Source organism: Ornithodoros turicata, chromosome 1 (genome assembly GCF_037126465.1).
Source record: "Ornithodoros turicata isolate Travis chromosome 1, ASM3712646v1, whole genome shotgun sequence".
NCBI classification, from domain to species: domain Eukaryota; kingdom Metazoa; phylum Arthropoda; class Arachnida; order Ixodida; family Argasidae; genus Ornithodoros; species Ornithodoros turicata.
The window spans coordinates 683,365-708,506 of NC_088201.1; the positions used below are offsets into that span (position 1 = coordinate 683,365).

At 42.7% G+C, this 25,142-nt stretch overlaps 1 protein-coding gene across 1 annotated transcript in view; it reads right to left on the reverse strand.

The window, feature by feature from the left end:
• LOC135377221 (vacuolar protein sorting-associated protein 8 homolog) overlaps window positions 1-24,037 on the reverse strand; it is an 83,866-nt gene extending 59,829 nt beyond the window's left edge. The window contains exons 1-6 of the mRNA XM_064609514.1: window positions 23,872-24,037; window positions 23,142-23,207; window positions 22,378-22,484; window positions 9,319-9,436; window positions 8,875-8,929; window positions 8,079-8,203 (exon numbers count right to left, since the gene is read on the reverse strand). Coding sequence (XP_064465584.1) covers window positions 8,079-8,203; window positions 8,875-8,929; window positions 9,319-9,436; window positions 22,378-22,484; window positions 23,142-23,207; window positions 23,872-23,985 — 585 coding nt within the window. The 5' untranslated portion in view covers window positions 23,986-24,037. The remainder of the gene's footprint in view (window positions 1-8,078; window positions 8,204-8,874; window positions 8,930-9,318; window positions 9,437-22,377; window positions 22,485-23,141; window positions 23,208-23,871) is intronic.
• Window positions 24,038-25,142: the final 1,105 nt, after the last annotated feature.

Sequence of the window (25,142 nt, forward strand, 5' to 3'; positions counted from 1 at the left end):
GCCTCCTTATTATGTGGGACAGGATAATATATGCATTCCTTTCTTTTCTTAGAAGAATTTCTGAAGCGTAAATTTTTACTCCAGATTTCGGTGTGTTGAATGCTGAGGTCTCAGTTAATTCAATCTAAACTTGAAAACGTGAAATTCGGTCGTGGAAAAGCTGAAGAACTGGACACCATGTGAGCCAAATTTATGCGTATTTTAGGAAAATCACCATTCTTGAAGGGCAACACAGATGCAATTACAAAATTGGGGTTTCCAGAGATGAATATGAGCGCTAGTTGCCAAATGAAGGAATGATCACGGAGAAGTCGTTTCATATAATCAAAGCTCGCCCGAGGTGCCAGATTTTCTTCCCTGGAAAAAAATGTCCCCAGGAAGAACCGTTCCCAGGGAAAAATGTCCCCCGGAGAAATCGTCTCCGCAAGAACGAAAGCCATTTGATCGAACGCGGGACATTTGGTCGAAAGTCATTTGATCGAACACCGTTTGATCGAAACGGCAGCGGTCGTTTGATTGATTTTTTTATTGCTTCGTTTGGAGCAGATGCATACTCTAAACAAGACTGAACTAAAGTTTTATATGGCTGTTAACGAATATCTGTATTTTATACTATGGCAAAATTTTTTTCTTAGCATTCAGACTTCGAGTGCCTTTCGTGCACATATCACTATCCCATTTCGGATCCCAGCAATGAAATGGGTGCCCAGAAGAACAGACTATTGGCTGCTCCCAACTTGAAGACATTTTCTTCGGTATGTGTCATACAGCTACGGGGGCTATTCAATTCAATTCAGTTTTATTCAATTTCATTTCCTTTCGGATGGGAGAGGGTGAAAAGCAAGAAGGCTGCGCTGTTCGTGAATGACCAATAAAACCTTTCTGCAAATTACCAGTGGTCTCCCCTCTTTAGCTGAAAAAAAAAAGCAAGAAACAAACAAAAAAAGGAGAGGACCTGATTGCCTCATGCTCCATATGCTCGAGTCAAAAGTTAAAGAAAAAGAGGTGCTAAGGACACGCTGGGACCTTCGAACTCCCTTCGAAAAAACGTCTTTCGAATAAACGGCGTCGATCGAACGGCTTTCGACCAAGCGGTCTTCGATCCTTCTCCAAACAGCTTAGGATTTCTGAATATCCAGTTATAATGTGATGAGGAAGTTGCGATGGACTGTGGACGGTGAACTGTCAAAAACAAGCCTAAACTAACCTACCCTGGAAACTAACCTAGGACCCGGCTCTAACCGGTCTGGGGACGCTACGTCCAACGAGCCGTTACATCCATCGGTGGACGTAACGGCGCATTGGATGCAACGGCTCGTTGGCTGTAACGGCACGGTATGGATGTACCGACATGTTGGATGTAACCGCACGGTGGACTTGATGATCTTTTGGATGTAAATGCTCGATGGATAAGCGGCTTCAGGATATGTCGGTCGTGAACTAATATGGCATCGATGTAGTTTTGGAATCAGCCACTCCATAACACATATTTTGTGGCGTATCCTCGGAATGTTTTTGTTTGTTTGTTTTCATGATGTGATGCGATGTGATAAAGAAAAAAAATGGGGATGTGAGTTTCGACAACGTCGAACTGGCTACCCCAGTACTCTTACACAAACACATGATGAGATGTTGAAAAACAGCGATGATGATTTTTGTTTTCGTGAGAGTCCATCAAATTACGATGTTTTATGATTTTATATGTTCCCAAGTTACGGACAGAGTTGCTGTCGTGAGAGAATAAATTAGGTCAGGTTCTAAATTACGAGGTTGGTCCACAAGTTGAAATCCCCAAATCTCAAAATATTCACGAAATAATATAGTATTAGGTAAAAAAGGTAAAAGTGCATTAGGTAAAAAAGCTGCTGGTTGTGTGTGTCATATTCTGCTTGCCGTACGTAGTTGGCCTCGCTGAGGGCGGGCCGCTCGTCACGACCAACGCAACAGCGCGCGTCCTAGGCCAACTTCCAAGGAAACCGTACCGGCATGTGATCGTTGGGGAAAACCCAGGCAAAATGTCCTGGCAGCACGGCCGGACTGGCCATAAGTAAGAAAGCACCAACACGGCTTTACGACAACGAATGGCGCGAAGGCAGCCAATGATAAAAGTGACAATAAAGCAGCGACAAAGATAACTTCCCGGAATGCAGACGCAGCATTGCGATTTTTTCTATTTTCAAAGTGCTGTCTGTTGACAATACAAAAAAAAAACATCTGCTGTGCACCTAACATTTTATTAATATGCGCGTTGCTCCACACATGCGCACTGCTTAAAACTCCACTGATGTTGACGAAAAAAATAGGGAGAAATAGGGAACTCAGTAACATGCCTCATACCCTAACGACCTTCGTTTTGTGGTTGTACCAATATAGCAGCTGTCTATGAACCGATCAATGTCAATCCGTATTACAGATCACTTCTTTTTAGTTAGTTATTTTTTTTCCTATTCAAAGAAGTACCCGTGAGGTACTCCGTTGGCATCTAGGTTTGACACAGGCGTCTATATTCAGCGACACCTGCGTTCTTTGTGCTGGCATTGGAACCACTGTCCCACACTTTCCTACATCTGTGGATGTAATGGCGCAATGGACGTAACAGCTTGTTGTGTATGGTTTTCCGTTGGATGTAACGGCTCTTTGTATGTACTGACTACGGATGTATCGGTCAGAAATGGACAAAGTCTCGTTGGATGTAACGGTCGTTTGTATGTAAGAGCACGATGGACGTAACGGCACGTTGGATGTAGTGGCACGGAATCGCTCTAACCTAGGTTCCCACCGGGGACGATTTTTCCGTATCCCGGAAATTACAGGAGCGCTGTTGTAAACAGCTGAGGAAACGGAGCATAGCCGACCAAGTGCTATCACATTATTTGTTTAAACTGGGAGACAGAATTTTTTAAATTAACATGCATGCTAATGCACAGTAAAACCATTGAACAAGGAACATAAATGCGGTTACACCCACTGCGCCGCTTGCACTGTGCCGATTACATCTGTTCTTTCTGTTCCTCTCTCGCAAAGTTTGCTGAGTGCAGACAACGCGGTAAGATTAGGAAGGGATTCTCCAACAACAAATAAATCTTGCCTATGACACGAGGTGATTCATCACTGGGGATTTTCCAAGATCCTGCTACCTTCTACTTATTTCTGATGATGTTTTTGATGATGTCTGATGATTTTTTTATGATGTTAGCCGCGTTCTTTTATAAAGGGGAGTACTACAGAATACTGAGCGCAATGACGCATTACCTTCTGTCATCTATATTTCAGGGGCTTTTAATGCACAATTATCCTCACTTTACCCACCACACACTTTCTTTTTGTAGTAAACCTATTGTAGATTATTGTTTTTCATCTTTGCTGGCTAGTCTATTTGCGAGCACCAAATGCTATGCATTCCAGTTATTTGATTTCTAATACAATAGCCACAAAACTTTTTCATAATCTACACCATCCCATTCCGTGGTCATTCACTGGAGTGCTCACCATGTGTCTCTTTGGCCTTTCCATTTTCAGCCTTCTGACAGTTCGGCGTTATGATTTTTTGGCCTTTTGGCTGTCGGTCTTCTGATAGGTGTCATGATTTTCGGCCTTTTGATAGGCTCAATCAGCCTAGATAAACGCACTGCATTTAGCAACAGCTATTAAAAAAAAATAATGGAAAAAGCAAAAAGGAGAAGGAGGAAGCTCCTGAACCCCCTTGAACTCCATCCTTATGTATAAATGAACAAGATAAAATCAAAGGAACTTGACGCGCAACGAGGTCTCGGAGCACGATTTCCGCCTCATAATTGCGCTGATTATTACCCGGAGTACTTCAGTACCCTTCAGTACTATGTTTTTAGGCACTCCTTGGTTTTCACAGGGTACTTCACATTACACCAGAACTTTCGTTCAGCGTAGACACTAGTTCAGCGGAGAGTCCCCAGTGACCCGGAGCTTTTCCTTATCTTCCTCAGAAGGCCTCCCTTTGTTCGCCGTGCAAAGACAGACTGGTACAGGTTTTGGGTCATCCAACGTGCAACTAGCAAGGATTGTCGAAAGATGGAAAATCTAGGGAACTGTCCTCGAAAAATTGGCTGTATCTCAAAATAACGTGATCGAAGTCCCCGTTGCAAAATAAACTACTGTAAATAAATGTTATCTGGCTGTTTCTGTGCGGAAACTGCCAAAGCCCACTTAGACTAACCTGAACATGAAAATGCAAACACCGAACTTTTACTAACCTTATAATCAACTAACTAACGTGCTGTTCCGTCGCGTCCTTTTCATTTATCTCCTATTTCTTAATTTTATTTATGTATGCCGAACTTTATGTATTTCCGGAATAGCAAGCCGACGTCCCGTTTGGCTGACCTTTAGACAGTTTTTTTTCCCCTTTTTGTCTAATAAGTATATCCCCCTCCCCCGTCGCTGTCGTTGGTTGTCGTTGGTTTTCCTTGCTTCGCGAATGTGAATTTCGGTTCCGGAAAAGACTGTTGCTCATTGCGTGGGCGGAAATAATTGTGCAGCGTCCGCTTGATCGATTTTTCTTATTGGTTCACGTGGAGCGTTCATGAAAAAAAAAAGAAGATAACAAAGATACAAATAAATCGATCAATAAAAGAAAGAAAGAGAAACAACAAATAAAGCTGCAGTTCTAAGTACCGTTATCCTAAGAAACATTTAGCTGTGTGTAATCTGCTTGCTGGCTGTTTCAACATTACGAACATTACAGGGCAGTCCTGTTGAACGTTACTGGAATGTTTGTGAAGTCAGCCTTCCACTAACCATAAATACGAGACAGGGTACAAAACTGGAGACAAAATACGAGAGATTCTCGTTAGCCTTATGAGACAGTTGACTGAGTAAGCACAAACCCGAAACGGCAAAATCGAGCAAATTGACATTTCATGTCAAGCTAATAAACTCATCTCACTTCTCTATAAGCGCACCGAAAAAGGAAAAGGTTTATTGGTCTCGGTGGACTCTTACACGGGCCGCGACAATGCTGGCTCGTCTACCCAACGTCTCTCCCCCCCCCGACAATGCTGGCTGACGATAATCCCTTTACGAGCAGCTAAGCTAGCTTTTGTTCTGGTCTCCAAGGCCATGCCCTAAGTCCGCTGTCCATGAAAGTAAAGAGGAGAGAGGGAGCACTACAGTGCGCGTGCGCGCTGCATGGTCGGCGGATGGATACGGTCAAAATGTTCCGCGTGGTTTTTCCTGTGCTACGGCTAGAGGGTGACACAGAATGACGCGGTTTACGGGGCTTTCACACGGTATTTATGCGTACTCACGTTTCATGCTTTTTATAAAAACGGAAAGTGGTAGACATATAAATTTGATGTCTATCAATTCCTGAAATATTTCCAGAGAAAGTAAATGGAAAGTTTTTTCGAAATGTCTATAGAAGTTTAATACAACCTGTTCAAAGAGGGAGGAGAAAAATTGTGTATTTTTTTTGCATTCGTGACGTCGCCGTAAAATACATACGACATGTATGAGAAATCTGGTAGCGTAATGCTCTTCATCTCGTCTTCCTCTTTATGATGAAACCACCCGCATCAAAATCTGCGCGGCGGTTACCGAGAAAAAGTATAAAAACTGTTCCATAGGAAATACATTGGGACGGAGAGCTGGTATGCCCTCTTAACCAATTACACTATGCTCGCACTGGCACACCTACCAAGGGACAACTAACGGGACATTCTCTCACACACACACGAAATTCCAGCGTAGCATAGTGGTTAGCGCAATCTACCGAGAGGCTTTTTCAACGAGTGCATATTTATATGTGCACGATGTTTATTTTAGATCCTTTTTGTTATTATGTGTACCAGGCCAAGTTTATAACTCAGGTCAGAAGCTGTGCCTGTGAATACTGGTTGGAATATGAGAAAAACAGAAAGAAGCAGGATTGTCCAATTGTACATTCCTCATAATAAATCAACAACTATCCTATCTGCCACCAGGTCACTACTTTTTAAGGATTCACATATTGGATAATAAGGTCAATTACGATCTTCGGTAACACCAATATCTCGTGTAGTGAAATTGTGTGATGATAGATGAAAACAAATGAATGGAGATAAGAGCACTTTTAGTTGATGGGTATTAGATGCATGTGAGCATTAGAGCGCACCACTTGAAAGCAAAGGCGACAAGTAATGGAGGTTGCTCCCTCTCCACATCATTCTCCCGCCTTTTCTGCAGCTGCAACGATGGCGTCACTCAACCATTGTGTGCCTCCCATTCCCTGTGGATGCAGGACAATGCAGTTTCGACAGTGAGAATGATGATAACTTATGTGATGGAATGAGACACAAAGCTACTTCAATCTAGAGCTTTCAATATACATGCATGTTCAGTGGCATTCTTCTTGTATCATCCTACTTTGCTGACACAAACATGAGCGGAAATTTAGTCAAAGTTGATGTGCAATGAAATTTTCAAAACAACATCTTTATAAACGTGCTTGATTGTATATCGCACTCAAATATGGCAGACTTAATCACTGGAACAGCTAAGCTATGTAACTTGCAATATTCTGAGACACGGTTCATCAACTGCAGTCTTTCAAGGGGGTAGGAATGAATGGACCCGATTGGCTGCACCATTCGGGCTAGTAGCAGTGTGCAGGCGATGCTGATACCCCTGTCAGACGAGCACGGTCAATGGGCATTTACTTTGGGGTACAAGTACAAACGCTTTTACCAGATATACCATTCGTTTTCTTGCATTTGGGTTGACACTTTTTATATTAAAAGCTAATTGTGCACCCGATGCCTTGTCTTTTCGTGACAGTAAAATCCAGAGACTAGGGATGACGAAAATACGCAGACAAAGTTTGGAGACTTTTTGTGTGTGTGCCCGTCGTCCCTCAGTGTTTTACTATCATGAATGTCAGTACTTCTTTGCCCATCGTTGCTATGTCGTGCTACATCACTCACAAGAGTTAAGACAGAAATATCTTGATGGCATTGTCGACCCAGAGCTACGCTGGAATGTTCTTGCAAAATCTGAGATTACTATGTTGTTATAACATCCATCACAACCATCAATAATATGGTTTTTGTACACTAAAGCCGGACAAGTAATTATTGAAAAGCTTGTTTTTAGAAAGCATGCGAGAGGTTTTACGATGAGCATACAGTGAAGCGGCTGCACACTCATCCATGAACCAAGCTCCCTGCAATGTTGTGACTGGAATTGATCATTTTTTATCAATTCGTGTCTGCGTTAGCCCCTTTACAACATTTTCCCAGTGTAGGGACAAGTATCTTAGGAAATTGACTGACGTTTTGACAGCCGTCTTAGCAACGAAATGCCAATAATGAAAAAAACAACACTGCATGCTTTCCAGGGATGTGCGAGTTCTGCCCAGGAGTGAAATCTCTCACACCACAATCCCTTCAGATAACTCAAGAAATCGATCTGTCACTATGGCAGGCTAGGGCGCTTACAAGGGAAACGCTGCATCTGGAGGACTTGATAACCACTGTTCCGAAGTGGATTGGTCAGTACACAAAGCACAGATGATTGCCATTAAAAACGCGGCCACTTTGACTAACAGCAAATCTCGCTGTTTACTTGTGGAGTGACAACCCAAGGAACAGATTGTGCTTCGCAGCCACGTGTGATGAGAGCCACGAGGACCTCCATATTCCCAGTCATCTTGAAATTCACGTTCTCCAAACAAGAAAAATCAAGGAAAATGCTCCATTGAAAACACACTATCAATATTTAACCACTCAAATTTACGGGTTTTCGATGTCTGGCCAGGTCATTTTAGCGGCCATTAGTCCTAGCAGGGCGGACACGACGAAACGTTGGTTAGTTTATTATTAGGTTGGTCCAAGTTTGGTGTTTGCATTAGTATGTCCAGGTTAGTTTAAGTTCGCTACTGACAGTTTCCCGCGCATGACTGCTGCGCATTTTATAGTCAGATAACATTTATTTACAGTAGTTAATTCTGCAAGGGGGATTTTGATCACACCCATGACAGCCCGTACGACTCTGCTTTCACACGTTATAGGAGAGAACAAGCACCTCCAAAGAGCTAGTCATGTGATGCATGCAAAGTGGGGACCTACTTGGCCTTTGGCGTAACCAGACAGCAGCCTCGTGCAGTCGTTGTTGAACCCTAGCGCTGACACAGAACCGTACTGATCACCAAGCTGTCTCGAACCAAGGCACCATTTTAAGGCTTGACTAGGATCTTAAGAAATGCACAACACAAGTCGTATCAACCTGAAGACTAAGTAAAATGGATAAAGATCAAGTACAAGACAGACGCAAGAACATGTCAAATTTTCATGTTATGAAATGCATTTAATAAGTAAGAAGAAACTCAGTACAGTGCAGTAGAGGGGTAATTCACTGGGGAGACACGATAACAGTGCACATAGGACACGGACCAAGTAAAGAGTCTCACAACTAGTGAAATGATTGATTGAAAAACCTATGCCAACATTTCCTCTAGGGGAACACCTACATACCAGTTAGTATTCCTATCAGAAAATCTCTCTATCTCTGTCCCATGTATATGGAAGGCATCGATAACGGTTGTCTTACAAAATGTCACCCATACATTTCCCGATGGTTTGTCTACTACATGAGATTGGTATCTTGTATAGAACTCAGCCTTCGTGGTTGGTAATCCTCTTAACTTGTTGGGATATACCATGTACGTACAGATTGCGCGGAAACACCATCAGGGAATGTATGGGTGACATTTTGTGAGGTTATCCACAGGTTCAGGAGTAAGAGAGGTTATCGATGCCTTCCATACACATGTGACAGTCTACTCCTATCCGAAAGAACAAGTGATAGGAACGGTATGTAGGTGTTCCTACTTATCAGGTCTCTCCAGTGGAAGAAGAAACTCACCAAAGACAAGCACCAGTCCATGGAATGTCCCAACAGCAATCAATGATGAAACCGCCTACAAGTGGAGCCATACTGTTACCATCTATCTGTAGCGTCTCACTTTTTCGCCTCCCAATTATTCCAAATCAATATAGACCCCATTTCTCCCCAATCTGGTTTGGCCGTATATCATAAGTAATTGATATGCACGTGGAATGTAGACATTATTTGAGTGCAACAATAAATATGCAAAACACATCTGATGTAACAACATGAGATGCTAGCCCCTATAAATCGCGAGGTACGTTTGATCAAGATATGCACTTAAACCGGCTTGCCAGACAGAAAGCAAAACATAATGGATTTCAGAAATTTTGCCAATCCGATAATGGCTTCTTACTCCCTAATTACGTGTGACATTCTCCTGAGCAAAAATCACCTCTACTGACTTGTAGAATTGCTCACCATAGCCGTTGGCTTGCCAGCGTCCACGCGCTGGGCAGCTGATTGCAGCTGGGAGGAGACTCCGCGTAAGACGACATGTCGCATGATGCTATCACGGCCACTTTGCTGCTTTCGAGCCCTTAAAAAATGAAAAACATTGAGTTGTCAATACAGATGCAGTATATTATAGCAGCTACACTACTAGAGCGGATAAACCACCCAAGTATGAAAATTTTAAAACTTGCATTTTCTATGGTATACAAACATTTTAATTTACAAACCTTTTAAGAGAGTCAATATTCATTCAAAAGTTTCTTTTTATTATTAGATACTTTCTGTACTTAATATTCCACTCTGTGATTATCACACCCAATTTATGCTCGGATAAAAACACTTTGCAGATTGTAATAGAAGCAACAAACGACATGTTGGTGTTATGTGTGCTCATGTTACTGCTCTGTTCATGAGACTACCAACGGACCAGCATTTACTTTTTGGTGCCCGCAATGGTTTTAGGGTATTTTACGGTCATCTCCATCATGTTTGATATTTGAGTGCAATGGACTGGTTGTTTCATGACACAACTTGCCAGCCCCCAAGAAATCCTTCATTGCACTTTGTTTATTGGCACACTGTTGGTGGCTTTTATACTGGCAACATCAAACGAGTCAACTGTTCCATAGTATGAGAATAATGCGTTTCCCAAATATTCCTCCACTACAATTGCAATCCTTTCACGGGCAACTTTACCACATAACAAGTCAGAAAATTGCTTTGTAGTTCTGGCTGTTCTGGCTGCTATACTTCAACAACCTTTCGTCAGCATGTTCAAGACTTATTCGGACAAAGTCCTATTTTTTCACATTCTGTCTGACGACCGAGTGTGTCAGTTGGTGTCATCACCTCACTGTCTCAGTTTGAAGCCTATAACCATCTACAACGTGGTCAACTGCAAGAAAGAAACTTAGACTAACTGCAGTAACCATCACAAGACCTAACCCACCTGAACCTAACTTGATCAAACCCTACACTACATAGGAAGCATGAGAGGAAGCAGATTTGCAGGATGGTGATGCCAATCACAGGAATGCCACATACGCATTGTTCACTTGGAGCTTTCAGTTTCTGGTGCCTTTGACAGTGATACATTCTGTGGTTCTGTTGACGCACAGTAACACCATCAATGCCTCAACAGTTGAAAATGTGCCACTTGAGAGCCTAGTCCTCGGCTTCCCATTTTGCTTGTGTTTCGGCTACTTTCAGTTTCTGACCTCTCTACACACTTGCCAGCGTCCACAAGTCTTTAGAGGAGAGGGCAAGTCTACTACATTTCAGTGAGACCGAACACGGCTAGTGAATGACTGTCATTTGCCCTCCACTGCAAGAACAATTCTTTATGCACAAGTGTCCAAAAAGAAAACTTATAAACTATTCCTTTTTTATAATCTGTGCATTTTCCTGTCATGATGGGAAGCAGAGGTGGGCATCCTTACATCACACATATTGAGGTGAGGTGAGGAAAATGTTTCAAGAGGGAGGTTGAGGTGAGGAAATTTTTTTGACAAGGACGTTAAGGTGAGGTGAGTGAGGAAAATTTTCTAAAATTGAGATTGAGGTGAGGTGAGGTGACGAAAAATTTTTGAGATGTGGAGTGGCTATTTTCAATTGCGGGATCTCTTAAAAGGGCACCAAGAGCCAGCTTCTTCTATTACCAGTGTAGTAGAAATGTTTTTGTACTGTGAGCATAGGCTCTCTACACTAAAATGTGTTCGCTGTAAGCCCGTTAGTTTCAGACATTCAGTTGAGTCAGATACATGATAGACGTGTCAGATCAGATACACGTACAAGTGAATATAGCTTATGTGTGCTTTATGTATTTAGCTTAGATTTCAATACAATCAAACTAGCCGCCAGTTGAGTCACATATATGATGCGAGACACATGAACAAGTCAATATAGTTCCGTGTGCATTGAGTGTCTAGATTTCAACAAACACACACTAATCAGTCTGTAAGCAGATGTCTTTCACGTATTACTTGGAACGATAGTACATGACAACCAATGACCTTACCAGAGACTGATGTAAGAAATGGAGGCAACAACACGCGCAAATACTAGCACATATTACGTATTACAACAAGTTGAACCATTGAGCTTTTAGTACGGCAATGAAGTTAGGCACAAGAAGTCTGTATCTACATAAAGTAATTTAATTAGCGAGTCAACACATAAGTCACTAGTAATCCGTACAGCAGGTCTACCTGATTGCTTCAAAACGAGGGTCTCGAAGGAAAGGTCCCCGAATTTCGGCTACAAATGAATACGTCCGCTATTTAAATAATATTTATCGATAATATAAAGTCATAATAGACAAAAATGCAAAATGTACAAGTAATTCGACGTATAGCTGCATACCATCCCGAAAACGACTTCCGCAGCCCCATTTATCATTCTAGCTCGAGAGATAGTCGATAAAGGCCATTCTTGCCTCGCAAGTATAAAAAACAAACAACTCAAAATTGCTCGGTTTGTGCAACTTCTCTACCCATGCGTCCAAGTTTCACTGATCATACATGTAGTGGATACTTGTTGCAACAATCTTAGTTGTGGGTACTTGGAACCGCTCCTAATACTTTTTCATTCTGTGTTAGCGCCGCGAAGCAGCTATGAGTGTCAACTGTCAAGTGAGAACGGTCAAAATTATAACAAGTAGGTGAATATATTTTAGAAAGAAGGTTGAGGTGAGGTAAGGAAAATTTTTCACAAAATAATGAGGTGAGATGACGTGAGGGAAAGTGTTCTAGAAAATGTTGAGGAGAGGTTAGGAACATTTTTCATAAACAAATTGAGGCAAGGTGAGGAACACAGTCCTCCCAAAAAAAGAGGTGAGGTGAGGCGAGGAGAAACCACCTCCAAGGATGGTCTCCTGGGTAGAAAAGAGCAATTATAGCTCGGCTTCCATGTGTCCAGATAAATCACTCATGGAAAGCTGGGGATGAACCGTTAAAGGATATGCTCGGCGATATACTCGCACGATGGTCCAGTTAAATTACCTGATTGTAGTTAAAAAGTAGTTATCAACCATAGGCGCCGACTGCGGGGGGGCGCGGGGGCCCTTGCCCCCCGGAACATGAACTAGGGGGGGCGCCGCCTCCCCCGGGAAGTCCCGTTAAGAGACTGACACCAACCTTTGGGGCTCGGCGCGCCAGGGTCAAAAGAGCGAAGAGGCACCAACCCCAAAAGTGCATCTTGCAATTTGTAAAATATGTATTCGCCCACCATACTCATTATCACAGTAGAAGGTGAGGCGGAGAAACACAGAGGATAACACAACACATAGACTGAATTTCGCCCAAAGCAATCAGGTCAATGAAACGAAGCAGTCGAAAAGGTACCAGCAGCTGCCCGTCAGGTGTAACGGTAGGATCTTCGGAACGCATATCCGTTGGGAGCGGGTTCAACTCCCGCTGCTCCATTTCGTTGACCATATTCATTATATTGCGCGCATTTCGGGTCAAACACCGAGGATTCAATACATTTTGTTCCTTTTGCACTCAGTTTTCAAAGGCGTAATGCCTTCAGTTGTGCACATGTTCACTGTTTACGTTCTCTCTGTTTTTCTTTTTGTTTTGTTTTTTATGTTCTTCCTTCCGCTTATTTCTATACCAGTTCTGCATACATCATAGGATCCCGCCGGAGTGTGTGATTCTTCAACATTAGTTTTGTGTTCATTTTTCTTTTCCTTTTCTTTCCTTCTTTTTGTTTTCTTTTGCTTTCTTCTTTTCTTTGCCTTTTTCTTCCCCCTTTCACTTTTTTGTTGGAATAACAAGCCGACATCCATCTGGCTTTCTTTTCCTTTCTTTTTTTTTTCTTAATAAACATATCCCCCCCCCGCCAGAGTACGTACTTTGCGGTGCGCCCTTGCCCCCCCTGGGAAAATGAAAACTCTCCGCCTCTGTTATCAACTACTTGCAGAAATGTAGTGGCAACTACTAGTTAAACTACTATTTTGAGTAGTTAACTACGGTAGTTAGGTTACTGCAGGCGCCAACTACTCCCAATTTTGCCGCAAGCTTTACGGCACGATTGTGCTCCCGACTTTTACCTCGAGCTACTTGTTTGATGAGAACTGAGGTGCAGAGCAATTGTGCCGTGCATGTGCACTACATCTTGACTTTTAATGCTTCTCTAGTGAAGCCTTATTTGGTGCAAAATAATTCTGCAACTTAGTTTACGCGTAGGCACAGAAAGGCTGCAAGCTTTGTATTTGACAGTCGGCGTAATACCCTGGATACCGTCCTGGTGTGCACATAACCACATAGGATGGCTATGTGATCGATCATCGTGGCTAAGCCAAAATATATTACGGTCCACAGTGGCGGCGCCCACCACAATATTTCAACGTGGCGCATTGATCTGTGACGAATGAGCCTGAGTGCAAATTTTGTACATGGTCCGTCGTACGTTCCTTTATAGAAAATATTTCCGCAGCAAGTTGTCAGGGCATGATATACAAGAGACAAGCAGTGGATTTTATGACAGCATGTGCATTAAGCGACATAGGCGCAAGAGTAGATTTTAAATATCATTATCGCTGCTTCTCACTCATATTTAGGTGCGCTACAAGGGATTCGTGTTGATGGACAATGTTAGGTAGTTATAGATGTTGTTAAAATACGTACATTGCAGTAGTTAAAGTAGTAGTTAAACTACACCATCGCGAAGTAGTTATAGTTAAGCTACTGTAGAAGTAGTTAGTAGCCATCACGGGAGATTACCAGTTCAGAGACACCTGACGGAGCATGAGCGTAGCGGAATTAGGGGTAGACTGGTCTCCTTACTTCTCCTCAGTGGTTCAGACATCTCGCAACTAGTGATGCAAAATTATCGATAGTGTTCAAAAACTATCGATAGTACATTATATAGTTGACGATGATGATTTATGGCGCATAGACAACTAAGGTCATAGTGCGCCAAAGCTGTGGTGAAAAGACAGTGGTGATGGTTGGCAACTGTTTACTTTAAAGTGATAGTGACGATGAGGTTCATGTACGGGACATGTGATTAGGATGTGCAGCACAGAGAGCTGCTCCTTACAGTGCGCGCATTCCAGTGGTTCCTCCCGACGCAGTAAACACCATGTGTGTGCGACCAATGCGTAAACGACTAAAAACCACTGAATGAAAACTATTTTTAAAAATGGGTATGCTTCCCAAAATTGTGTTTTTTGACAGCCAAAGCTCGTTGTTTTCTCGTGTAGCCCACTCTCGTTGCCATTTTACATTAATTTTCCTCCTCAGGACTCAGCTAAAGTCTTGAGAGTGACTCTCCAAAAGGCTCACTTGAAAAGAAAGTGCAGCTATCCCAACGTGGCTGGGCACCCAGCAGAAACCTAGACAGAAAACTTTTTTTTTTTCCCTTGTCGCAAGATATTGGGCCCTTAATACAAGATGATTTTTCTGTTTGCAGATGTATTTGTACAGATAGCTTTAAGAGAAACTCAGTGAGTCGCTGTAAATGATCCAAGACTTGATCTGACGGTCTAAGATGAAGCTAAGCGTCATGATAATTGCATATAGCTCTCAAGTAAAAATTGAGTTTGGAAGCCGCTGTGACTTGGTGCTAGATTTGGTAACCATTGCACATGCCACCTATGTCTTTGACCCATCGGTATAAAAAGCAGTGTGTAAGATAACACACGGTGGAGTGTGCATCCCATGGTGAAGCTCCTACACATGAAAGGAGGTATAACAGTGTCACACATTGGGTATTCTGGGTAGCCTCTCACTCTATACGACGCACATCAAAGGTAGCGACCACTCCTCCACATATAGGCTCTCAACCAGTGGTGGTGATCCATAGACAACGCATCCATAGTCCAGTCTAGACCTCACTGTCCAAATATACACTCTATGCAACATGTCACCATCCGCTCCGGTAAGGTGCTATCTGGACTATCCTTGAATTTGCTGACCAAGAGCGAGGAAGGCTCCGCCCCCAAATGGCGCGCCAATAGGAGGACTCGGGAGGCGGAGCGGCCTCTGCTCTTGCCTAATAGATGGCGCATCGGTAGCGCTCGGATCGGTGTATGTGAGCCGCTGTCGTCTGCTTCTTCCGGTAGAGCTACGCCCTTGAAGCCTCTGCTCTCGCGTAAGAGATGGCGCTACATTGGCGCTCGGTAAGGGCACGTGTGGTCGTCACAACTTTGAGCCTCGACCTTGAGACTGGCCAATAACCTAAATTCCGATGACGCGCAATGCGTGAATATTGTCTCAACTCGTGAAAAAGGAAATAAATGTTGCTGCTTTTGTTCTACTCCTCGCACTGAAATAAATCATTTAAAATAATTGTACTGTGTGTTTTTTTTTCTTTTTTTGTGTGTGTAATAGTTACGCAAGTGTACTGCGTAGTTTTGACGATTATGCCTCATGGATGTGTCATTACATTACCAAATTTTTGGCCAGTTCGACGCTTCGCTCCGCTCTTCATTTAAAATAATTGTACTGTGTTTTTCTTTCTTTCTTTCTTTTTGTAAGTAGTTACGCAAGTATACTGCGTAATTTTGACGATTATGCTTCATGGATGTGTCATTACATTACCAAATTTTTGGCCAGTTCGACATTTCGCTCCGCTCTTATGCGTGAACATTGTCTCAGCTCATGAAAAAGGAAAGAAATGTTGCTGCTTTTGTTCTACTCCTCGCACTGAAATAAATCATTTAAAATAATTGTACTGTGTGTGCCTCTCTTTCTTTTTTGCTATTTATTTGCATTAACTGCTAAACCTGCGTAAGTTGTTACGGAAGTATGTAAAAAGTAAAGAAATGTTGCTGCTTGTTCTATTCCTCGTACAGAAATAAATAATTTGAAATAATTGTACTGTGTCTGTTTCTTTTTCTTCTTTCTTTTTTGTAAGTAGTTACGGAAGTACGCCAAGTTACCAACGCCTTTTTTTTTCTTTTTCTTCCCTGTTGTCCGCGCACCGACATGTTGCGCACCGACATGCACCGAAATGTCCGTGCACCGTAATGTTCATCGCCCGGTTGTAATGAAAATGCTGCTCTTGCCCTTCGGAGATAATGATTGAAGCGAAAAGAAAGAAACCACAAAGAGTAGGTAGTTAAACGTCCGTTCATTGACTAGCAGCTTGGGCACATCCATGTCTTAATGTTGTTACTTTAAATACCGTTTTAGGCGTATTTATATTTAAAATACGCTTAAGTACACATATCTCATCCTCCCATATTTGTGGGCTTCTCTCGAGTTCCACATTGTAGCCTCCAGCGGTGAAGGGTGTCATGGTTAGAGGCTACAGGTCGCTCATCCCGTGTGTTCAGGGATTTCCGCCCGTCTAGAAAACAGCACAATGTGCAAATGAGGGCATCGCCACCCCCGTTGCTTAAGTCTTGGAAGCGAGAAGAGAAATTAGAACTCCAATTTGGGAAAGTCTGTATGATTGTCTGTGTGTTCTGAGAACACACAGACAACGTGACAAGATTAAGAAGCAATTCTCCAAGGCCCTGATACCTTCTGCATATTTCCGGCAGATAGGTTAGAAAAATGCAGCGAACAACATGTCTAACGTTAGCGTGGGCGTAGGAATAAATTGTCCCGGGTTGCGGAGCATTTTGGAAAATGAAATGTTTGGGCGTACTTTTAGCAATGCGCTCAGGCAATATCAGCCACGAGGAGGAGAGTGGAGTTAAACGTCTAACTTTACTTTCAAAGCTCGTGCAAACGCAGTTTCAGCACTTAATGCAAATAAATAGCAAAAAAAAAGCACACCATCAGATTGCTTTCTGGATGCGAAAAAGTGGATTAGGATGACGAATGTGTTTATGGGCGAGCGGATTACGCAGAGTGAAACATCAACGCTCCAAGCGAACGAATAAAAGAATCGATCAAACGGTGTTTGATCAAATGCCTTTCGACCAAATGTCCCGCGTTCGATCAAACGGCTTTCGACCAAACGATGTTCGATCAAATGTCCCGGAACCCTTACAAAAAGGAAACACACACACACAGCACAATTATTTTCTTCCGTAACTACTTACAAAAAGGAGAAGAAACAAGAAACACAGAGTATAATTATTTCAAAGGATTTAGTTCAGTTTGAGGAGTAGAACAAGCAGCAACATTTCTTTCCTTTTTACATACTTCGTAACTACTTACAAAAAGAAAGAAAAAGACACACAAACCGTACAATTATTTTAAATGATTTATTTCAGTGCGAGGTGTAGAACAAAAGCAGCAACATTTCTTTCCTGTTTACATACTTCGTAACTACTTACAAAAAGAAAGAAAAAAGAAACACACAGTACAATTATTTTAAATGATTTATTTAAGTGCGAGGTGTAGAACAAAAGCAGCAACATTTCTTTCCTTTTTCACGAGTTGAGACAATGTTCACGCTTAAGAGCGGAGCGAAGCGTCGAACTGGCCAAAAATTTGGTAATGTAATGACACATCCATGAAGCATAATCGTCAAAACTACGCAGTACACTTGCGTAACTATTACAAAAAAAGAAAAAAAAAAGAACACACAGTACAATTATTTTAAATGATTTATTTCAGTGCGAGAAAGCAGGAACATTTCTTTCCGTTTTCATAAACGTCGAACTGGCCAAAATAATACATCCATGAAGCATAATCGTCAAAACTACGCACTATGGTTTGCAATCGCCGCGTCATCGGAATTTAGGTTACCGGCCAGTCTCAAGGTGTAGGCTCAAAGTTGGGACGACCACACGTGCCCTTATCGAGCGCCAATGTAGCACCATGTCTTACGCGAGAGCAGAGGCTTCAAGGTCGTAGCTCTACCGGAAGAAGCAGACGACAGCGGCTCACATACCCCGATCTGAGCGCTACCGATGCGCCATCTATTAGGCAAGAGCAGAGGCCGCAGCGCTCCGCCTCCCGAGTCCTCCTATTGGCCCGCCATTTGGGGGCGGAGCCTCCCTCGCTCTTGGTCAGCAAAGTTAAGGATAGCCGGGGTAGCCTTTGCTGAGGATAAGGACCTCTGAAGCTCTATCGTGTAAACGGCTGATTATATGCATGGTCATCCCCGCCATTCATTCCAATTGTCTTCTTTTCTGCAGTGGCTTTGATTTTAAGCAAGTTTTTACTGTAATGAGAGGAGTGAGAAATGCTTTGGAAATGCTCCCCAAGTGCATTCCCATACCTGACCGTTAACTTTCAAAAGAGGGATTTTTCAAGAGTGCAAGGTTTTGCGATGTGGGGTACCTCCAAAATGTGCTCCACGCACGATTTTCAAGTTGCTTCGCATTCACTATTCCACCAGTGTCATTTTGGGAGATGAAAAGAAATCTGCTGATAAGGTTGCTAGCTTCATTGATCGTTACCCCATTAATAGGAATCCCATTTTTGAGAAAACTAATTCCAGTCGGCTGGGAAGGCATGCCATCAGAGTGTTGATTAGAGTAAGGTATTTTAACACCACTGGGGTTCTCTTCTACAGTCAATTCTATCTCTCTTGAAATAGTGACGGATTGTAAAAGGAGAAATCTGAGACAAAGAGACTCATGTATGGAGGTGTCCCTGTGTTTAAAAGACAGAATAAAAACTTGAGTGTGGATTGTGAGCATTAAAGCCACCTCCAAGTATAAAAGGACTGGGAAGTTGGCTGCGTAATTGTGCCTGATGGTGGCAAATAGACGTCTGCATAGCTTTGGTTGGGAGAGATCCCCGCGTGAAGATTGCAATTGTGTCTATGCAGTGGATTTTGTGTTTCTTCAAGACAAAAGCATCGTGCGTTATACCTCTCGAAAAGTATCATTGACGTCATCTAAATTAGAGAGTAACCCACGGCAATTCCATTGGAGGATCATGTGCTGCATAATAATTGCAGTAAGAAGAAAGACTAGGAAGAGCTTCCATTACCTAGTTTTCGTTGAGGGTGTGACCCGCACAGCGCCTTGTCAGATATGTCGGGGAGTGACCCACACCCCGACAGACTAGATGGATTCTTTTGGGGGGTTTGGGAGCTCGTGCCCACAAAGGAGTGCTCAGAGCTCGTCTCGTCCTCGCAATCCATGGATGTCACCTCCTTGGATCTCACTTGTGTTGGTCTGTGTGACTAGTTTTACTATCTGTCTTACGAGTATGGCAAAAGATTTCTCAAAAAAGACGGGGGCTACTTTATTCCTGGCTTCTGGGTAAATGAGCTTATGTAGGACTTGTTTTTCATATTTCCATTTTGCGCAGGATCTTGCGTAGCATGGGTGGTTGGAAGAGCAGTTGACACAACAGTCTGGCCCTTTGCATTCTTTTGTTTCATGGTCAGACTTCCCACAGCATGCACAACAGGCGGAGCCACGAGTCAGCAGCATGACCCAATCTGTTACAACAGAAGCAGCGCAACGGGTTTGGGGCAAACTTCTGCTCACAGATATCCAACTTTTAACTTTTGAGGCAGAGTCGGGCAATCAAAGGTAAGAATAATATTGCGGGTTCTTTCTTATTTTTCTTTTTTCATACATCTATGACGTCCTGGTCTCTCAAGTTTAGAAGAATTTCCTCAACAGGCATGTCTTACGAGTTCAGATATAGTGATGACGCCTCGGCTGGTGTTCAATGACTTGTGTAAGGAAGCTGATATTCTTTTTCCCAACATTTCATGTGTGTTCAGAGTGGTTTTACAATCTGCTTCAGAGGTGCACTTTATTAACGAGTCACCTGATCGTATGCGCTTTATCTCAGGTATATGCTTAGACAGACATGCCACCACCTTCTCAATGAAGAACGGCGACATATTACCCAAGCGGACTACCTTTTCTTTCTCATTTCCTGCTTCTGAAAGCACGATGTACTTTGCTGTGAAGCTTGCAGACGTTGTTTCGTATACTTGGGTCCGGGGACGTTTGCTGCCCCAGATGGTAGAAGAAGAATTTTTAACCATGCACGATTTTAAGAAATGGACGCTCCTACAAGTCACTCACGTTTCACGTCCATACGCGTGAGAAGGTCCTGGAGTTTCAAGGAAAATTATCGGCCGGGGCTTGACCAGGACCCCGACCGCACACTGATGCCCCCTGCGGGGACATTATATAGTGATATAATTGTTTTCCGACAATTCACTATCAATAGTACTTTTCTTTTGTTTTTCTTTACTATCGGTAGCTAGATTTGGTTCTCACTATCGATGGTCTTGGCTTTCGCACTAGCACAGTGACAACGAAAACAGAATCATGTGTGGCACAAGTTCTTTCCGTTCAGCTGTAATGTATGAATGATGCACTGCAAGCAGCAAAAGATGATGCTCATCATCAAATTGTACGCACACACTTATGAGACTGGAATGCCAGTCAAGTGACCTTGTGGTTCATTTGAGTGGCATGAACAGCTCAAGGTCAGCGTTGGGGGGGGAGCTGCTGTATTACTATCGATAGTCCGATTCTCATACAACTATCGACAGTACTATCGATAGTTTAGCATCACTACTTGCAATGTCTCCAAGAGGGGTGTGACAGGCATTCATCGGGTTTAACCCGAGACAGCCATACCGCAATTTGGGGTGTAAATTCGGGAAGTAATCGTGATAACCCTGAAAACTTGAGGCTCTCTGTGAAGAGAAACATCAACGTTTATCAGTAGGTACTAATGTGTAATGTGTAAACAAGGTAGAAGCCATAGATTGAGAAGTTACCCATCAAAAAGAACTCGTTACAAGTTACCGCGTGAAAAATGTAACTAAGTTAATAACCAAGTTCTTCAGCCTGAGATTTAACTCGCAGTTACTGAGTTACTTCAAAAAAAGAACGAGTTACTTGCAAGTTATTTCGGACACAAAATAGCACTACACAGGTACAGCACGCATGAGCACTTGTTTTAGACCTCGAGTTGCCTGCGGAGGAGTGCAACACGCTTACATCGTTTTCGTTTATGTTCAACAGTTGGAACGCTTTGCATCTTACTACATGTGGACGCTCAATGGTTCAGCTTCATTTCAATGGAGCGTTTCGTACTTCCTGAATAGAATACATACTGTCATTGATTGAATATCACGTTTTATGGCATAAAATGCCATGAAAGAACCGGAGCAAAGCAAGAAAATATGTGGACGTTAGTGAAAAGCTAATTAAAAGTAACTTGGAACTTAGTTTAAGTTACTTTGGCAAAGTTACCTGAAAAAGGAACGAGTTCCCCTGAAAGTTACCATGGCGCAAAAGTACCGAGTTAAGTTATAAGTTACCAAAAAAAGGAACTTAGTTACAGCAACGAGTTACCTGGAACTCTGGTGGAAGCCAGCACAATTTTTTCATAGCTATCACATGCTATTAGCATTTGTATACAGGGTGTCCTAGACAACGTGTCATTCAATTCTAATTTTAAAAAAAAACTACTCCACCTAGAACCATGTGGTCAATGGCATTTGTTCTTACTAGGTTTTTGCCACCTCCTAATGTGAATGTCATGTAACGCAAGTTTAATTTTCTAAATACTTGCAAACTGAACTCAGAAATTTGCCAAGTAAAGGTCACTTTTGAAACTTCATTGGCTCAACAATGACAAGAAAAGAAAAAGCCATAGCCGAGAGCCAGAGACATCCAAAAGGTGAGGGCCCATACACACACACAGGTGCTGGATGCCTCCTCAACCATATGAAGAGCGTGCCCAATTTACTCAAATTCACAATAATTGACAGTGATATTCAGGAGCTATCTCGTCGGAAAAAATAGCTGAACATGATGCTTTTCGGAGCACCCAAGCATAACGCGCCAAGACTTTTTGAGCGGAATCGCTGTCAGTTCGACAAAAGGAGCTTTCAAGGCACAGAGTGGTAAGGAAGGGCTGGGTAAATTACCAATTATCATTAATTTGAGTAATTTCAGCACCATCTTCACATTGGTGGCATAAATTCATTAAAATTTACATAATTAAACTTGCAGATGAGTTTTGCAACTCAACTTGCCAAGCTGTCAAGAAAAGAAAAAGATGTTTGTTCTTATGAGAGGCAAATTCTTTCCTTCCAGCTTGGAAATTTCAAATCTATGAGGTATCTCTGAGAAAAGACGGCTTTCCTTGGTACATGGTATAAAACATGGTATAAAAAGAGACTCGCCTCTTTTCAGATGGAGATTCCGTGCTGCTGACAGATAAAGAGTCATATGGCTCTCGAAAAAGGCCACTAACTTGAGCAGAAACTTCTTCATCGCTCAGTGAACTTGTCTGAAAACAGTATTATAGGAACTAAGCTTTGTTAAGGTCATCTCTTAAAAGTAGCATTCCGACTTTTCAATTTCCAATGGTCAGGGAGCGTTTGCTGCAATTTCCGCAAAATTTTCACCTTTTTGGTTGTACCTTTCAGAGAGCCTCCAAAAAACTCAATTTTTTTTAACAAATTCTGGGCCAATTGTTGTCAAATGAAAACACGGAAAAGTCGGAACCCCACTTATAAACAGTAATATCTCGAAGGGAATTTTAATTTTCAATCGCTGTATCGTAAAAAATGCGTGAAAACACTAACTTATGTATGTTTTGTATAAATTAACGTTGAAGATTTTCACTCAACAGCTCATCATGACTAGTCCATGGAAGAATTTTGGGTGTTCTTTAACTCCCTTGGGAGTCTAGCAAGTTGTATGAAACAATGGTGTTTTCAATAATAAATATACCTGTTGGAATTTGAAAAACACATATCTCAATCTAGATGCCCTACGATGCCTGTCCATACAATTAAACATATTTTCCATTGCGTCTAAACGGCTGCATCATGCCACCAAGTTGCTAGCTTTCAAACTTGGTACTGACGCACATTTTAATAGCTATGCAGCAGTATCATGTCTCACTCTGCAAACAATGGTGACATGAGTGAAAAAAACTTACCTCGTTTAAAATACTTTCTAAGGTTGGACTCTCTACAGGTGGAAGCTGGAATTCTTTATCATCTAACTGCAGAGATAAGCAATCACATATTACATGGTTAAAGGCTGGGGGAAGTGCGACAAGTCTACTTAGCAAGATCCTAAGCATCGCGAGCTACATGCGAGTGACCATGCAAATCCCCTAAAATCTCTCTGACACTGCCCTATGTCCGTGCATGAGTTTGCACTAGGAGGGTGCGTCCGACATCAAGGTCTGAGGTAAAAGAAAAGTCATTACATCACACGCTACATTATGTGCTAGTGCTGTAGTAGGATTTGTTACCAATTTATTAGGTGCACGTTGGTGCAATGAAATTGTAATCTCCCGAGCAAAAATTTATTAGGGCGTATGTACCGAGTCTGGTTGCGCCCCCAAAAAGACGCATTTTTCCTGGGTTTGAACTGGCAGCCAAAACTACCAACACATTCGGGGTTATGTTTAAGCTGCGCAACCGCATCAAAGGACTTTGTGGCTTTAAGTCGCCAGAACACTATGACGACGTGGTCTGCACAGTATACCGATCTAAGCAACTTGTACCAAGTTCCCGACGTCCTCGGAAGCATCTCCTTAAAACATGACGTTATGCAAAACACCACAAATTTCCCTCAATTACTTATTTTTCTGTTCTTCAAATGCTTCTCGAGAATCAAACGCATGCAGAAACGCAAAGCTTAAGCAAAGCACCCAATACCTCTTCAATGTCCAAGCTAAGATTATCACCTTCTGAAGCATTTGAAAGAACGTGTGAGTTACATTCAGTTATATCACCAGGGTCAACAGAAAATTTAGGCTGCCCCTCCCCCATGCTGTTGAAAACCACTGCACAAACATCGAAACAACTTTATACCAGAAGCCGGAACCGGAACTTCTCCACGAGAATGTGGATGGAGGTTAGAGCAGTGGTCAGATCACTAGTGTGCGTTTAAGGATTTCTTAAACATGGAATTGTTTTCGACGAGGGACGATATCTTCCGTCCTGCTATCTCGTTTTTGCGCGAAAATCTCCTAATTAAAGAATTAATGAATTTTAGGTAATGGTGATCTTGTAGTTACATATACGTTCTTCGAGATAATCTTCGCCTGACCAACTCAAAAACGGCGTCCATTTTGTTCCGCCAGTTTCCTTTTCATTTTTTTAACGAAAATTCTGTAACGAATAAAAAAAACAACAACCTGTATATGGATAATGACTAGTGCTATGGTGTTGGTGGATGACCGGCAAACAACAAATTTCCCTGGAGTTGTGCCTCTATGGGGTGTACTGTAAAACGAAACTGTGAAGCATAAACAGCACATATCAGTGATGAAATTCTTACTGCTAAAAACACCACAAATGAAGCCTGGGACCTACGATGCAAGCAAAACAAACGAAAAGGTTTGGTGTATGAGAGCTTTCTTTATGGAAAACGGATCAAAATGGGCACATTCAACAACAGCGCCGATTTTGCAACATCAGCGGCGAAGGCACGCCGACAGTTTTGGGGCGGCGGCGAGGCTACCAGACCTCCGGCGGCAGCGCCGAATGCATAAGCCTCGCCGCCGCCGCCGCCGATGCAGAGGGATCGGCGCGGCGCAATCGCCGCCGCCGATACCGCAAGAGCTGGCCGTGGCAAGAGCCCATAAAGTACACGTTATTTGTATTGGTTAAATCCGAAATATAACTCTGCTTTTTCAGACAGTCGTCCATTCAGAGCATGCCAGGACGGGGCCGGAGACGCCGATGCCGCCGGCACAAAAACAGTGATACGCTGACGACGACAAAATTGCCCTCGGCGCACGCCTCTACCTCGAGGAGCCCGGTTCAGGTTCAGGTTCAGGTTCAGGCTCGCTTCACCCCTTTTGTAGCAGGGCAGGTATCCTAATATATAGGGCACCACAAGCGAGAGACTAGACAAAACAATGTCTAGAAGGGGGGGGGGGGTTGAACGACGGGGTCGTTCGGGAGATGTCGCTGGCTTTCGG